General features: G+C 38.6%; 1 protein-coding gene across 4 annotated transcripts in view; it reads right to left on the bottom strand.

The window, feature by feature from the left end:
• Window positions 1-16650, bottom strand: part of SLC44A1 (solute carrier family 44 member 1) — an 82975-nt gene that overhangs the window by 9047 nt on the left and 57278 nt on the right. The window contains exons 12-16 of one of the 4 annotated variants that reach the window (XM_040089870.2): window positions 16207-16290; window positions 15080-15217; window positions 13151-13387; window positions 11510-11590; window positions 2548-11366 (exon numbers count right to left, since the gene is read on the bottom strand). In XM_040089870.2, the coding sequence (XP_039945804.1) occupies window positions 11256-11366; window positions 11510-11590; window positions 13151-13387; window positions 15080-15217; window positions 16207-16290 (651 nt within the window). In that variant the 3' untranslated portion in view covers window positions 2548-11255. Of the gene's footprint in view, window positions 1-2547; window positions 11591-13150; window positions 13388-15079; window positions 15218-16206; window positions 16291-16650 lie in introns of those variants that run through there. The other 3 variants (XM_040089872.2, XM_040089873.2, XM_040089869.2) reach the window with 3 other exon arrangements.

Here is a 16650-nt window from a genome sequence, read left to right as displayed (position 1 = left end):
CATTTTTTTTCCCCCTAGGGCACAGGGTTCAGGTCTGCGACTTCTTCAGAGGACTGCAGTGTGAAATACCTGTTCAGTCATTTGTCTCCCACTTGATTACTGTCAGCTGTGGTAGTGAGATACAACAATTCAATAGCTTCTGTATTAGGCTTTAGTTCTAGCTTTGCTCTGGTAAGGGTCTCAGAAAATCTGCTCTGGTGGTAAATTTTCTTCCACTTTATTTTTAGTGTATCTAAGGTAAACAAGAATAAAAACTAGATGAAGATTATGGCAGTAGGTGTCAGAAAAAATCTTTTTAGGTTTTCAGCGTGCAGGAGTGCAAGCTGCATCCATTTCACACATTCATAATTTAAACAGTAATTAGAAATTCTAAATAATCACTCCCTGGGCACTAGCTAATCTTCATTAAACATCTAAGTACCAGTGACTAAAACTGGGTCAGTGGCCCATGGTGGAGGGAAGCAGCCAAGCCAGACTCCAGCAGCACAGGATCCAGGCTCCCTGGCTCAGAGGAGGAGTTGGTCTGCTGCACACTAAATGGTGCATATAGAGGGGGCCATCCTCTACACATGGCAGGACAGCTCCTTCAGCAGCCAAGGACATGTTCTGTGTTGCTAGCAAGGAGATGGGTCCTTCATCTCCATCATCCTTCATCTCCAGTGGGACAGCGGGGATCTGAGAAGGCATCTGCCTGTGCTGTTCTGCAATTGCCAATGCCAGGGGCTGAGTCCCAAGACTAAGTTGTCAGAGGTACATGCCCACTGCATGAAGAATGTCTTGTGGTGTGTCTGCTGTGTGGTGGAAGGAAAAATCCTTCTTCTGCAGTTCCTGGACCTCTGTCTCCAGCTCCCTGCTAACAGCAGGAGAACATGGTTTTCTTCCACACTCCACCACAGTAACAAGAATTTTTCCTTCTAAGTCCCATGTCCTATACTGTTCTCCCAGCATATGCCTCTCTCACTAGCCTTCTGCAACACACTTTTAGGTGCTTGGGTTTGTTCTTTTTTTCTCCTGGAAGACATGAAATTCTTGTTTCAGAGAACTGATCTCTGCAGACAATGCTTCAGTCCCTCATTGCTAGAGAGGGTAAAGAAAGCTAAAAAGCTCCTCTTCTGCAGTTCTGACACAGGCAAAATACAGTGGAAACCAGACAGGGTTTATACAACCTGTATGTTTCATGCCTCCTGCCTCTAACACCTCTACTGATGAAGGATATTTCTGGAGCCTTTTTTGCTCCATGCAACTAAACCAATCTAGCCATGCAGCTTCACTGTTAATAAACCATGAGACAGACACTCTGATCCAAGGGGATGTACCTTCAGTGGAACTGCAGAACACTGACAGGCAGCAGAACACTTTGGGTCCACAGCATGGACCCTGCCTGTGTGCAGAGGTCCTGCCTGATGGGCTGTCTAGTTCTTTTCCTCCTGATGGTATTGACTGTTTAGCCACAACAGCATCAGTCTCCATTTCAGAAGTGGTAGTTTCCAGATAAAGTAAACCATCTCAGGCAAATAGCAGTGCTGAAGTGGTTTGCAGTAAAGAACAATAGAAGCAGAAGACATGGTTCATCTTGGCTTATTAGTGCATTAGTGTATTAGTGTAAAAAAGATGGGAGCAAAAAGACATATGCTGTGCCTATGGGACCTAGAGGAGAGGGGAAAGAATCTTTGTGACTGTATGTGCTTCTGTGAGTGTATGTGTTATTGTTTCTACTCACCATGCATCTTTAGACATCCAAGCTGTTAGAACAGCTGTGCAGAATGGGGAGTGTGTACAGGTCCTTGAAGAACAAGGAAATGGTGCCACAAGAGGTGCTGTGCTGGGATATGCAAGTTGCATGGCTCATAATGCATAACAACATCTCCTTCATGCCACCCTACTGTTCATTGCCCCACAGCTGTCCTGGTAAGGCAAAGCATCTTATAAGCCAGTACACTCCAGATGGCTTTATGAGCCCTTAGAGTCCTGCTTCCTGGGTATGAGAAAGGACTCATCTGCATGTGTGACCACAACCTCCCCTTTCACAGTGAAGAACTTTCCAACTGCTTCTGAATGTGGCTGACCTTCAGCACACCCTGTAGCCTATCAGAGAGGCTGAGGAATGTGGTGATGGATGAAACTGTTAGCCTAAAGGGGCAGTTTCCAACACTCTGGAGAAAAGCTGAGGAGCAGACATGAGTGGATCAGTGAGAGAGAGGATCAGTGAGGATCAGTGAGAGGAAAGACAGCAAAAAATATCCTGCCTTTGCTCTACCAAACCCCATTCATGAGCCCATTTCAGAAAATATTAGCATCAGAATGCTTTTCTTGGCACCAGGACAGTATGTCTGGCGTTACTGCAGCTTGTTACTGCAGCTACTCAGCTAAAGAGCAGGCATAGAACAAAATAAAACTTCAGCAAAAATCTGTCTTGCTTCTTAGGAACATGAGATTGTATTGCTAATAGGAGCATGGCTTACACACACCACATGGAAGATACAAAAATTTCTTTCTTACTTAAAAGGAAAACTTTATTTTGATACATTAAAAAATCTATACATTTCTTAGACTAAAATACAGTTTTGCATCAGTATCCTGGCACAATGTCAGTTTACACAGAAAATCTAAGATTAGATCAGCACTGTTAATTTCTTTTCTCTTCCTGCATTCACAGCTTGCAGTATAAAATAGTTTCGGTTCTCAAGACAACAATAAACAGTGTCACATTTACTTTTCCCATTCTCAAAGGAGGTGGCATTCCACTGGAAAAAGGAGCACTTGTTAGTTTATCTTGATTCAATATAAATCACTAAGCCAGTCCAGGGGTTTGATTGCCCTGTTAGAAATATGAGTAATGGAGGATGAAAAATTAATTTCCAGATGAAGCTTGAATGGACTATGACAATGCAAGTACTGTCAAGCCTTTAAAATCTGCTCAGAAGATTTTCCTTTTTCCTTAGGGTAGTTTCTGTTATCAGTAACACAATTCATTATACAGAAATAATTCTTTTCTATAGGTATAGCATTCCACCTTCATTGTGCTCTGAAGTGCTCCAGAGTAAAAACAAAGTAGAACATGGGAGAGGTTGATGTGAGATGTCTGAATTAGAATGTGAATTTTCTTAAATACTGTGAAGATCCTGTGGAATATTTTCTATCTGCTCTCCATGTCTCCACCTAACTTCTGGCAGCTGCTTTCTGGCCTACAAATAAAACCACCTTTCTGTTTTCTCTTCCCTCACTCCCCTAGGAGACACTATGAAATTGTCTATGGTACTGTTTTTCAAATGAGAGATATTCTCCTGTTTCAGTCTGAGCAGCAGGGAGGGACTCAACTAATACTAACATGGAGGACACATGAGATTGTATTTGAGAGTTTAGAAACATGATTATAGTGGGAACTCCAGTCAGTGTAGAACTTCTGCTGGGTTTCATAATTTCACCAAACCTTTTTGAAATAAGCTGCCCCTATTGCCCCTCAACCCAGAGAGGAGGTGCACTTGAGGAATGGCAGCCACCTATGCTGCCAGCATAAAACAGGAATGCTGTTAGGTATCTGCTTATAAATCACATACTGAGAGAAGCCATAGCTGTCTTTACTGAAATTAGGCAAATTCTCTTAAAGTCAGCTGATACTTTTACTCTGAATTCTTGCAACTTTAGTTCTAAGGGGAGTCCTATACTTCTGCAGAAAAGTACCAAACGCTTATAACACCAAATTCTGCTCATCACATTAAAGTATGATGACTTGACCTCAGTGAGACAGAGGAGTAGAATCTGATAGGTGTTTGCTAGTTTTCTGCTAGTTCCATTTTAACAGATGTTTGTCAAATGAATGCCAGATAGTTTAGCCTCCAAATAGGTATTTTCAGATCAATTCATGCTACCAATTCTTCTTAGAAATATTTTCAAAATCCTGGTCTCTGAGGTGCTTTGGCTTGATTGTATCAAATTGCAAGACTCATTCCAGACCAGAAATTTTGCTTTTTACATACAACCCACATCAAAAGAGACGAGTTTCATCTCTTCTCTCATCTCTTTAAATAAAAAAAGAAAAAAATACCTTGAGAACAGTATTTGCTATGGAACACAATAAATACAGATTTACTAGTCTCCATAATCTTCTTACATGACAGAAATAACAGCAGAGATGAAATAGTTGGAAGAGCATTTGAAAATGAAATATTTAGAATAAACTTTCATCATCCCAACAAAGAAGCTGAGTGCAAGAAATGCTTCAAATAAGCCTGTTGGGGTTTGTGTTAGGAAACATGAGGGATGTTTTGTTGTTTTTTTTTTTCACAAAGATGAAATAGAATTTCTGTGTTGATAATGTGACATAAGCTGTTCAAGAAACAATGGGCTAGTGATATTTAGATTTAGTAAACGGTATCTGCACAGACTAAGCCATGATTTAAAAAACAGGAATGCTGTTAGGTATCTGCCTATAAATCTAAGACTGTTTCTTAAAATGACTGTGCCATATTCAATATAGCATGTAATAGGTACTCTGAACTAAATGCTCACTAGATGGTGATGAGTATATGTCTGCTACATGCATTTTATTCTGACTCTGTAACATACATTCATAGAACACATCATAACCACTCAGAGCAAACCACTAAAGTGCATGCCCTGAGGGCACATTAAGTATATAGTCTCTAACACTGGCTGCTCAATTGCCAGAACACTGATACAGAAAGGGCTCATTTTTGCTTTATATCCCCATTATGTGCTGAAAGAGTAAGAGCTAACATCCCCTGCTCCCTCCATGAAAGGGAGCACTGTGGAGCAGGCTAATTGCCTGCTGCAAAAAAAGCCCTTTCAGAAAGAAGTAACCACCCTGAGAAGATGCTGTACAGAAATGCAGGGAGTAAGTCTTGGATTAATTATTGGGTAAGTGGGCCTGTGTACTGGGTTAGGCTGGATGGAGTTCATTTTCTATTCAGCAATCCGCAAGGTGCTGTGTTTTAGATCTGCAACCAAAACAGTGTTGCTAACACAAAGCTTTACCTGCTGCTGAGCAGTGCTTGCACAGGGTCTAGGCCTTTTCTATTTTCCACTCTACAACTCCAGCAGTCATTTGGGGTTGGGCAAAAGGATGAGAGAGCACATAGTCAGGGCAGCTAACCTGAACAGACTGAAGAAATATTCCACACCATATAATGTAACAATCAAACTAGGGTGGGTGTAGTTCCGAAGCAGCTGCTGCTTGGAGATTAGATGGGCATTGGTCTGCTGGTAAATGATTGCCTTTGCAATTTTTTCCCCCTTATTTGCTTAATGAACTGCACTTAGATCAATGTTTTTGTCCTTTCACAGCTCTCTCCCAATCCTGCTGCAGGGACTGAGCAAGCAACAGAGTAGCAGCGTATGTGACAGCCATGGTCAACCCGTCACAACATTTAACTGCATTTTCCACTGTTAGTTTTCCCTTGTAGGACACACTTGCCCAATGCAGAAAGTCTTTCATTTACTATGCCAATCTAAGGCTGTGTTTAGAAGCCGTCCAGGTTCTGGCAGCTGGGAGCTACTGGAAAGCTGAAGATTCAATTCTAAGCTGGCCATCCTATGTGTTAAGTCTAGCTGTGGAGCAGCAGTGAAACTCTAGAAGTGACTGACTGCACTTCTAACCTCAGTGATGCAGTAATACCAGACAAAAACAACAACAACAACAACAACAAACCCCACAAAACCCAAACCAAACCAAACCAAGAAAAAACCCCCAATAACAAACCAAAAAAAACCCAAACAAACAAACAAACAAAACCAAAACCTCCAACAACAACAACAACAAACCAATAACAACAACAAAATTCTATCTCAGAACTTCAGCTTAGCATCTGTGCTCCCTCTCATTCAGTCTAGGTGACATTCTGAATCATTGCCTTGGGAAGGTAAAATGGAATGCAGTAAGATCAAGGGATAAAGGATAGCTGGCACTCTGCACTTGCAACTCTTTTACTGAGAGAGCAATATGAAATGAGATCCAAAAGAAAAACAAAAAACATTCTCCAGGGCTGGAAGAAGCAGTAAAGATGACATGGTGCTGTTCAATTTCCAAACAGAAAAAAAAATGTGGAAAAAAAATTAACAATTTAAGGAATGGTATGCTTTTTTCTGTTTGAAATCTAAGTGGTCAGAGGCTATGATGCAGAAACCAAATGCTGGGAAGCAGTAATCCCAACAATTGTTTCTAAATCCAAATTATCCAGCCTAAATCTCCAGTCTTTGAGCACTACTCAATTCAGTGGACTTTCTGAGGGGATGATTTCTCTGTTTTAGCTGTCTTGTCTGCTCCTCCTGCATTGTTATTCTAAGTGCAGCATCACTTTATACTTAGTCTAGACTTGCTTCCCACAAAGCAGGCCATACACTGTTTTTAATAACCAACATTCAAAAAAAGTATTTAATCCATCACAGCTGGCAGACTCCAGCAACCGTACTTCCAAACTTTATGTATGGGATTTACATGCCAAAATGTCCTCCCACTCCACTATCCCCACTAAGAAAGGAAAGCAGTCTAAATTTGTCCTGAAAAGTTGTCTTTTCAGAATACTGTCTTCTCCTTATCTCTGTGCACAAGATGGAGCTGGAAGAGGGCAGCTTGTAGTTTGGTTGCAAATGAACTTCAAAGGATATTGGAAAGCTTTAAAGAGCCACTGAAAAGCCTGTGTGTGAATGGAATGCCTTTTTGCCAGGACTGAAAAAGCTCTGCATGCTGAATATACACTCAAGAATGGTGCACATGTTTTTATTAAGAACTCTGTAATGATATAGATTTCTCACTTAAACATTACAACTACCCATAGAAAAGTGTTGCCTGTATCTTTTAAACACCATGTACATAAACAAATTTATTTTTAAGACGGGATAAACTGCTATAAAAATGGTCCACAGTCAAGTCATACAAAAATACAAAATTTGTTACCAACTGCAGTCCTAGTTGCAATTACAGAGAACAGTTCCCACTCATGACTTCCAGTGAGTGGAGAACACAAACTCATGGAACCAGTCATGGCAGAAATTTTTTTATCAAAATGAGCAGAATACAAGGCTTCTTTAATTAAGCACTTCCAATAACCTCCAAACAAGATGAAAACTAGATTCTCTGGAAGAAACTGGGTACTTGGTAAGGCTTTTAGCCTTGAAAACCAGTTTCTAGGATTTACTTTTTGTGTTGCTAAGCCACTCTGATCTACAAAAATATCAGCGTTGAGAACCACTGCTGTCTTAGACACTGGTACTGCAGGAATGTCTCCTCTCCACAAAAGTAAGGCTGCTCCAGTGTTTCTTCTGGGTAAGTCTGACCTCTAACTTGCACTGAGAGGCCTCACCTATGCTCCAGTTTGAATCCCTAGGCTGAACCGCTAGTCTAGTCACCACTTACACAGGTGCGTACGTTAGATTTTCCATACTCAGAGAACCCTCCTGATGCTAGTGGAGTTACAGATATGTTCACTTAAATGAGTAAGTGCTTCCAGGACTGGATGATTCTCTTTGCCTCCCCAACAGCTATCCTTTCTAAATGTCTTTATTTTTGTACCTTTCAAATAGTTTGGGATCTGTGATATAAAAAGTGTAAATTGTTTTAACTGGCTTACAGAAAAAAAAAATAACAAATTTAAGTTATCAAATGACTTCTGGAAGCAAAAGTGAAACATTTTACTATTGCCAAAAAGATAAGAGCACAGGTTAGCTAAATGATACTACATAATTTTTTAAACCTTCAGCAGCAATTTAAAAGTCTCATAGTCTGAAAGGAAGCACAGTTAACTGCTTACTTACTAAACCTCAATTACACAAGTTGTGCATGTCTTTACCTAAATATACCTCTCTATTCCATCATAAAGTTTCTGTACCCTTACTCTTCCATAAGATTTTCTGGAATGGAGCGATTGAACCATTGAGGCATCATTAATTGTAGACAGCTTGCATTTAGTGCAATAAGTTAAAAAATTCTGCTCTGAAATATTAACTTTACAATAACAAAAATAGTTTTCTTAAAAAAATGTTAACAAAGGGAATATATAGCATAGACAGATCATTAATTCTTAGCAAATACAGTTAAGCATTTACCATTTCACTATGCTGAATAATTGAATATTAGCATTCATATCTGGTGAGCTTCCAGACTGAAAAGATATTAATGTACCTAATAATAATAATAATAAAAAAGCATGTTCTTTTGAAATTATTTAATAACTTCAGATAACTATCCTGGCAGTTACACTTCCAAAGGAATGTTTCTCTGCCCTTTCTGGCTTTAGCCACCCACTACAGTATGTACAAATATGGATCAAACAACAGGCAAGGAATGATCCCCTCTATCTTCCAGAGCTCTCTCATTAGATGAAATGAAGTATACAGTACTTTTTTATGTACAGCAGTACAATTCATTTCTCTTCCCATCCTCAGCATCTTTGTATCTAGTCATGAATTAATCATGAGTATGGCTAAGACTGAACTTTAACAATCTGTTATTTCACTTGCCTGTATGGAGAATCCATACCCTTCAAAGGAACACTGCTGAAGTGTGAAGGAGGCTACTGAACTCAAGGGGAGGATAGAGGGCAGTGGGTATGAGGGGTAAAAGTAGGGTAAGCAGGAAGTTAATTGCATATAAAAATTATCTGTCCCCATTTTGTAGGCTCTTTTTAACAGGAGATGCAAGGGCTCCCACACACCTAAATACCTGAGGAGTTGGTTATTGTGATATCTGATACTGGTAAACAAAACTGTGCCCTGCCAGGGCTGCAAAGTAAAATAACTGCTTACAAACACAATTAAACTGAATGAATTTTTTGCTGAAACCACCTCTTGAAAAAATAAATTTGAGACTTTTCTTGATTTTAAGGTTTTCTGCACATGTCACTGTCCTGAATATAATGCAAATTTAAAAGAAATTAAGCAAGTAAAACTCTCAGCAGATTAGCAGTGTCATGGGAAATCTGTCATTAAACCCAGTCATGATTTCAGATTATTGTTACAATGATACTTCCTCCAGATTTTAAAATATCAAGCAGATAAGAATCAACATTTCCATGACCAGAACAAATAATTTAAGAAATGGAACAATGATAAAGCTGCTTTTAAAAGCCACCCGTATGAAAAGAGTACATGTTTCACAAAAATAATTGTTAAAAAAAGTTTTAAATCCCTGTTCCTTTTTTCTGATTTTGGCTGTTTATTTTTATACATACATACATACATATATATATATACACACACATATATATGTATGTATGTATGTATTTATATATGTATATATATACTGTTTTGGAATGTCAATGGGTTCCAATATGGCTGGCTAGTTTCAAGATGAACTTGCTCCAGAGCCCTAGAAAACAAAGTCATACAGTACAGTCTTAGACAGATGCCAAAGGACAAGGAGAAACTGAATCAAAGGGGGCACTGGAAGCCATAAAGAAAGAAGCATGAAAAAGCGGGGCTTTTTGTTGTGCCCTGATACAAGAACAGAACTTCCTAAAGTGTTTCCTCATCTCTGCTACTAATATCTACTTTAAATACAACTGCACTTAGGGCATTTCACTTTAAGAAATAATTATCATATCTAAGAAATATCTGCAGTTCAAGAAAAGGGAAGCAAACCAGTAAAGACTCTGTAAAGGAAGAGAAAAAAGTAATATTGATCTAATTTTCAGACATGCAATTTTGGGACTATGGGCACTACTGTTACATAATAGACTTATGAATGATTCTATTCTAGATATAACTGAGGCCTTCCATCAGTACTGGGGAAAGGTATCAGAAATTTAACTGCTGTGTCCCATTGTCATCAGGAAGTGAGATCCTAGTATTTCAAAATCATATCAACTAGAGCTGAATACCCAAAAATGGAAAACCACAATGCCCAAACAGTTCCAAACAAGACAATCACATAAGCAGCAGAACCGGGAGTAATTCAGCAGGTGACTTCCATGCTGAGCCTCAAGCGCTCAGCACCTTCTCCAGCCATCCTGTGAGGACTTTCAGCCAGTACCAAGCTAAAAGCCTAGGAACAAATTTCCTCTGAGAGTAAGACCACCTTTGGTTTGCAAGTACTTGGTTTGCAGTTTTACAAGGGGTGGGGGTGAATAAAGTTTTTTAACATTCAAGCTTTAGGCTGTCAAGTACAAAACTGTAAGTAGCAGTCTGTGCCAGCTCTGACAACAGTGTAAGTAGAAAACCACTTAAGGTAAACAAATTATTTGAAATAGAGTTTAACATAAAATTTTGAACTGAATTTTTTGCACATATGACCAGAGAGTTTGTACACCCAGTTCTCAATAATTTCATGGCACATTCGCATTTATAGCAATTAGCTCACTCTGAAAATCCCAATGTTAGTGTCTGCTTGACCAGCTAGAATTACTCCCAGAAGAAAACAATAAATGAGCACAGAATTAGTTTTTTATATGTATAAACACAGCAGCATTTAGGCTTAAGCAAATCTAGAAATTGCAAAACACGCAAAGCTACACATCTATCCAGCCTATAGCAGGAACCCATTCCAGCTTAGTTAAAAAATGCTCATGCAACATGGCTTCACATACATAGTTGAAAAAAGAAATTCTTGTGTTAGCATACACTTATTTAGATTCCATTTGGTTAAAAAATGATCCCCATGAGTACGGAAATGAGTAAGACCCCAAACACTCTGAGAAAGTGATGATAGAAAAATATTCTATTTCACAAAGTCATAATGTACGACGACAAGTCATACCTTGCCCAGCCTGGCTCTCCAATATATGCCCTCTGTTCTCCACCTTCCAAACTTATCCTCCTATCTGTTATCTGTATCACGTATAGTGTTCTTATTCCAGGCTACTCAGACATGCAGTGCCTTCCTGATAGGCACACCATAAGTAAAAGAGGCTGCAGAAGCATAAATGATGCATTGTTCACTGTCTGTGCATCTGACAGTGTGAGATGGAAAGAGCACACAAGAGACAAGCAACATAAGTAGTTGGCAATAAAACAAACAATTGGGAGAAATGTCATTTGAGCAGGTTGAAAGGAATCACTGTATCCAATTCCTTGGCACTGTGTAAGATAATTTGGGGAGGGTTTTAAATACCTGGTCTTACTTTGCAAGAATGGATGCACGCAGTAGCGTTCTTCATTTCAGCCTTTTGCAGTGAATGTAAGATGAGCAAAATTTTTTCATCTCAGGGCTGAGAAGAGCCCAGTGAATCTCAGAGCCATCTTATTTTTAGACTATTCATCAACTGGGGCTGTCTGCATATACCACATGACATGCACCACTACTCCTAATGAAATGATATTGCATTTGTTTCATATGAGACAGTTCCTTTCATCTTACTTTTACAGGAGATGGTCTCAGCTGTGACAAAAACTCTGCCATCCAGGTGATAGGCAAGCTCACAAACAGAAAAAGCAGAACATCTTGAGTGATACAGAGAACAAAAACTTCTCCTGAAGAAGTGCAGTCAGTAAAGACAAAAAGGGAGAAGAAGTAAAAGTGAAACTCTTGGAGGATCGCCACCTCCTCATCTGCACCTACCATTGGTTTTAGCTCTCTGCCCTCAGCTCCACCTCCTCGGCCAGCTTCTTTCATAGATTTCCTACTATTCTCCACAAACTCCTGAAAAACAGTAATGAAATGACAAGTGAGAGCAGAATAGAGCTTTTCACAGAGCAGACTCCAAACATCAAATCTCAAAGACAGAACTTCAAGGTGTAACTACCCAAAATATCTAGGCAATTTGCATCTCCCGCTTCTCTTGCTTAGACTTGACCACAAGGTATCAGAACAGCCTGCCAAATAACCACAAAGGTCTCCCTCACTTAATTTTAGAAGCCAGACAGATGTTTGCCTTATGTGCTCTTAGAACTTTCACATTTACCATACAATGTTCTCCTTTATGGAGAAAGAAGGTAAAAGGCTGATTTTCAAAAACCAAAAAACCCAAAACCAAACACAAAAAGTCCCACAACAACAAAATCCCCAAGCAACCCAAAATCTCATTTATTGCCTTGTATCCTGTGCACAATGTTAGAACTCCATTAAACAAAAGGATTTGGAGATAATTACTTGCAAGTTTTGGCTGATTTCCCTGTCCTCAATTCAAGCTCTTATGTTTTTCACCAAATCACAATCTCCTTATCATGAACATTAGAAAACACGCTATAAAATTTTCTCTTAAAGAAAGAATTCTGCAGAAAACATCAGTAAACTTTAGCTGCTGGGATTTTGTGATACTGACTGCCAACTAAAGAAACTCACAATGCTTTTACAATTTATCAATGCTTTCTTCTGAGAGAACTTGCTGCATTTCACTCTTACTCTGTTAAAAAGCAACAAATCAGCAGCTGATTTATTTATTATATACTCCAGATTCCATAGGGATTTACAAAAAAAATTAGCACTCAATTCTTGGCATGGATTTCCCACAATAATAATTAAAAAAAATATGCTAAGAAGTCAGGAGAATCTTTCTCTACACATGAGGGTACATTTTACAGAGACATATTCTACACCTGCCACTTAAAAACAGTCATGAAATTTCCTACACAACAACAAACTGAGGGACTTGAGAAGCAGAATTTTTATGTCTTGTTTTCTAGTTATAGTGAACAGAGAATAACATGGAATAAAAATGGACAAAATTAAGTGGCATTACAAAAGGACTTGACAAAGTATGAAGGCTCCAGGACAGAACATAAAGCCTGATATTTCTATGTGTGACAGAGTCAAATTCTGGTTGACGTCTACATAAAAACTCCACTGTGGTCACTATCTATGCATAAGGTACAATACTCTGATATTTCTTCTCTCTCATATCTGAAGACAGGTCCTTCTTGGGAAAAGTAAAAAAATCAACTTTTCTCCCCTTGTTTTGCTTTTCTATTTACAAGACATGATATCCAAGAGTATGATTCTGCAGGATCACTGCTCGTTTAACAGCTAGCAAATAGAAGCCAATACCGTGGGAAGGAAGCATCATTACTTATTTGATGCTTATCAGATGACACTGTTTCCTGATCAAGCCACAAACAAGATGGCAATGTAAAAAAAATCCAAACAAACAACACCACCCCCCCACCCCCCCCCCCATATTGAACTCAGTGCATTCATTCCATTGTCAAAATACCTATTTTATGGAACCAGATCCTTGGACTCTGAGAGTAAGGGGAAACGTACCATGAGAACTTTATCCATGTAGAATTCCCTGCCAGGGCTCCCATCATTGTATTTTGTATCGACGGCAAAACATAAGAAAAGGACATCAACAACCATTTCATAAATAGAAAGGAAGCAGTGAGCAACCAGGAATGCAAAGAGGCAGACAATGATGAGTGGAAGCACCCAGATGGTGTAATCTCGTTGGTAATTCAGCAACATAATGCCAGCCAAACCTGTGCTGCAGACAATCAGGACCTGAAGAAGAAAATGGTAGACAACTCTAATGACAGAAGCCTTTTGATATATTTTGGTTTGTCTGTTTTAAGGCAAATGCTTCTTAGTCTGGCAGGCTTAGAGCTAGAGGTTACCGATGGTAGGTAACAAGATCTTTACCTCCTGGATTCCCCACATCCCTGAGGATAAATGACATTTGATTCATTTTTCAGTAGGTTCAACTCAATTGTTACACATCCTTCAGCACAAAGAGTATTTTTCAGAGAAAATTACTTTAATATTCAGCTGTCATCATTCTAGTGTTATACAACATTCCTGTAAAAGAAAACTTTATCCTGTCAGTTATATAAACTCCACACCCAGATGCAATGCATCAACTAATACGCAGTTCAGTTTTTTTGTTTGGGTTGAAGGGAGAAGTTAGGTATTAGGAGAATGGTACGTTTTTAATTTTGGTAGTGTAATCAACTTCCAAGCGTTTAATATCTATTTCCTCTCCATACAGGAGAAAGTAGATCAGAATTCACATGAGGCACTTCATGTAACAGTCTCTACAGAATTATCCTATCTGTAAGGCCCTAAAAGATATTCCACTGGGTACCAGTCTGGTTTTTGCAAAACCAAAACGACTAAATTGGTATTGGCACTTAACTTTTGGAACATTTCTGAATGTATTATTATGAACTGCAACCAAACATAAAATAGGTCAGCTTTTACGAAAACAGCACGTTAAACTGGTAGAGGAGACGCTGATAGTGTAGCATTATTTTAGCTGATACAAATTTTTATATGCATTGTTCATCTGAACATTTCTGTCACCTAAACGTTTTTCTACTAATTTGAGACATCTTTTCAGGGGGTGTTTCCTAACACTTTTCAGATTCTTCAGTAAAACTTCGTTATGTAATATCAGGCTCTCCCAAGCAACTATATCTCCCTTATGTGTTTATTCCTTCTCACATCTTACTCAATTACTGGATTCAAAGTTCAGGCCGCTGTACTCTGATTTCAGAGAAGTAGAGGAATGCAATAAGGAATACAGATCAGTCCAACCAGTGTCCAGGTACTTAGGCTCAGGTGATTTAAGCAGATTGGTATTAATTGTTTCAGTAAATTACGGCACTTCAAAAGGTAGAAATAATTCATTGGATTATGTTTCCGTATAGTATATCTCCATTAGGAAACCCAAAAGGCTGACTGATGGCAGAAATTATTCTAGTCTCCTTTTAATTCTCAGAGTAGAACTTAGTTGCTTAAGCAGGCAGTTCCTCATAGTAGGCTTCTGTACTCCTCCAGTCTTATTTTGTCATAGATGGTGATTAATAATGTGTTGAATTTTCAACATAAACCTAAAGAGCCCATACTGAACAGAAATTAAATTATAAGCTTCCTTTACTTGCAATTTTATGTCTTAACTACAGAATCAAAATCTTAGACTTTCTAATCACTTTTCTCTTGACTCCCTAAAAACATAACGCATAAAGCATCATAAACTTCAGCTATTCCTCTCTAGTCACTTTTACTAAATTTAAGTGAATCATCTGTTTATGCTCCCTATTCTGGATGGTCCCTTCCTAATATGATGTGGCTAGATGCAATAAAATGCACACTAAGAAACAGGATTTTTAAGGCATTTTGAATTAGGGTTCAAGCTATTGCTAAAGAAAGATTGCTTCTACATAGGTCTGTAACAGCTGTATGCAGCAGACATACCTTTCCTAGAAACAGCATAAAATCCCCAACTGTGTTTATGGCAGCCACTCGCAAAGCATTTTCCACTAGGATAACAAAGGCATCCTTTGCTGAGGTGCAGAAATTGGTGCTGTTGATAGCTGTGGCTGTATACGCATTCTGAGAAAAGGAGATTGAAGATTTATTCATAGAATGATCAGGTACTTCAGATGGAGGGTGGGGACGGTTAGGGGGAAGATACAGCCTCTAAGTAAGACAAATTCATCATATGATTTTAATGAACAAAAATTCCCTTGAGAGTTGTTGAATCAAGCAGTATGAACCAGCTGACAGAAGATTATATGAGGTGAAGAATTGCTATTCTTCTCCTCTCTTGCTCTTAATTTATGCATTATCAAGTTTGTTCAAAAAAACTCATTAAACAGAATTTGCAATTTCTCTACAGGAGGAGGTGAACAGTAGCATAGCTACAGAAATTAAAGAGTTCAAAAAAAAAATCTGGAAATATAAAAGAATCTGAGTGTCATACAAGTCAACCAAGATAATTTCTAAATACTTAACTAGACCACATTCCATGCTAGTGGGGACAATTTTCAAGGATTACATTGGGGCACAAGAATTTCTTCATTTCCACAAGCAAAAAAACTTAACAGTGAAAGAGATATTATGTCCAAGATATTTATGTATCTGATATTTATTCATTTATGTGATATTTATGGCCCATAAACCCCCTTTGAAGATAATAAACACAATTTGATGTTTTATATAGTTCTGACACTGTGAGAACCTTAAATATTACACATAGGAAAGCTTAATTCTCTTTTCATTAGCAAAAATATTTTGAAACTCAAGACACAGCTTGACTGAGTAGACATAAGGGGGAATGTCTCCCATCACTAAACATATTGTCATAATGTTGAGAAACCATGTTCACAAAGATGAATATGGGCTTTTTTAGTTCTTGTTTATATTCCAAAGGTCACTGTAGTGATTTGCAGTGTAATTTCAGTAATGGAGACAAGACTGAAGTACTGTCATTCAAGTTGAGTTACAAACTCTAATACATTATGTGTCAGCATCAGATTGCACTCTGGGAATATATATAGTAATATCAGCCCTTACATAAAACTTAATTATGGAAATCTTACCTGGTTTAAATATGTCAGGCACTTTTCTAGACACCAAAGGCAGCAAATGCAGGCTTTAAGCATACAGCGAGCACAAGCATTTTCCTAGAAAAGCACAGAATGTGGGAAAACAAAGAGCTTTTATGAAAACAATATTCCCTTGTGTTTCAGTAACTGATATTCAGCCTGCTAACTTAAGCAATCTGTATAAGTCCCATGGTCCTGTAAAGTCTAAATATTCATAGAACAATAGGATGATTTGGGTTGGAACTCCCAACACCACAAGCAGGGACACCTTTCACTAGACCAGGTTGCTCAAAACTTCATCCAACACAACCCAGAACACTTCCAGCGATGGGGCATCCACAACTTCTCTGAGTAACCTGTTCTAGTGCCTCACCATCCTCATACTGAAGAATTTCTTCTTAATGCTGATCTATTCTAAAACAAAACTTCCAGCCTCTC

This window comes from Hirundo rustica, chromosome Z (genome assembly GCF_015227805.2).
Source record: "Hirundo rustica isolate bHirRus1 chromosome Z, bHirRus1.pri.v3, whole genome shotgun sequence".
Taxonomy (NCBI): domain Eukaryota; kingdom Metazoa; phylum Chordata; class Aves; order Passeriformes; family Hirundinidae; genus Hirundo; species Hirundo rustica.
The sequence above is the reverse complement of the archived record's forward strand: the minus strand, read 5'-3'. Positions and strand labels throughout refer to the sequence as shown.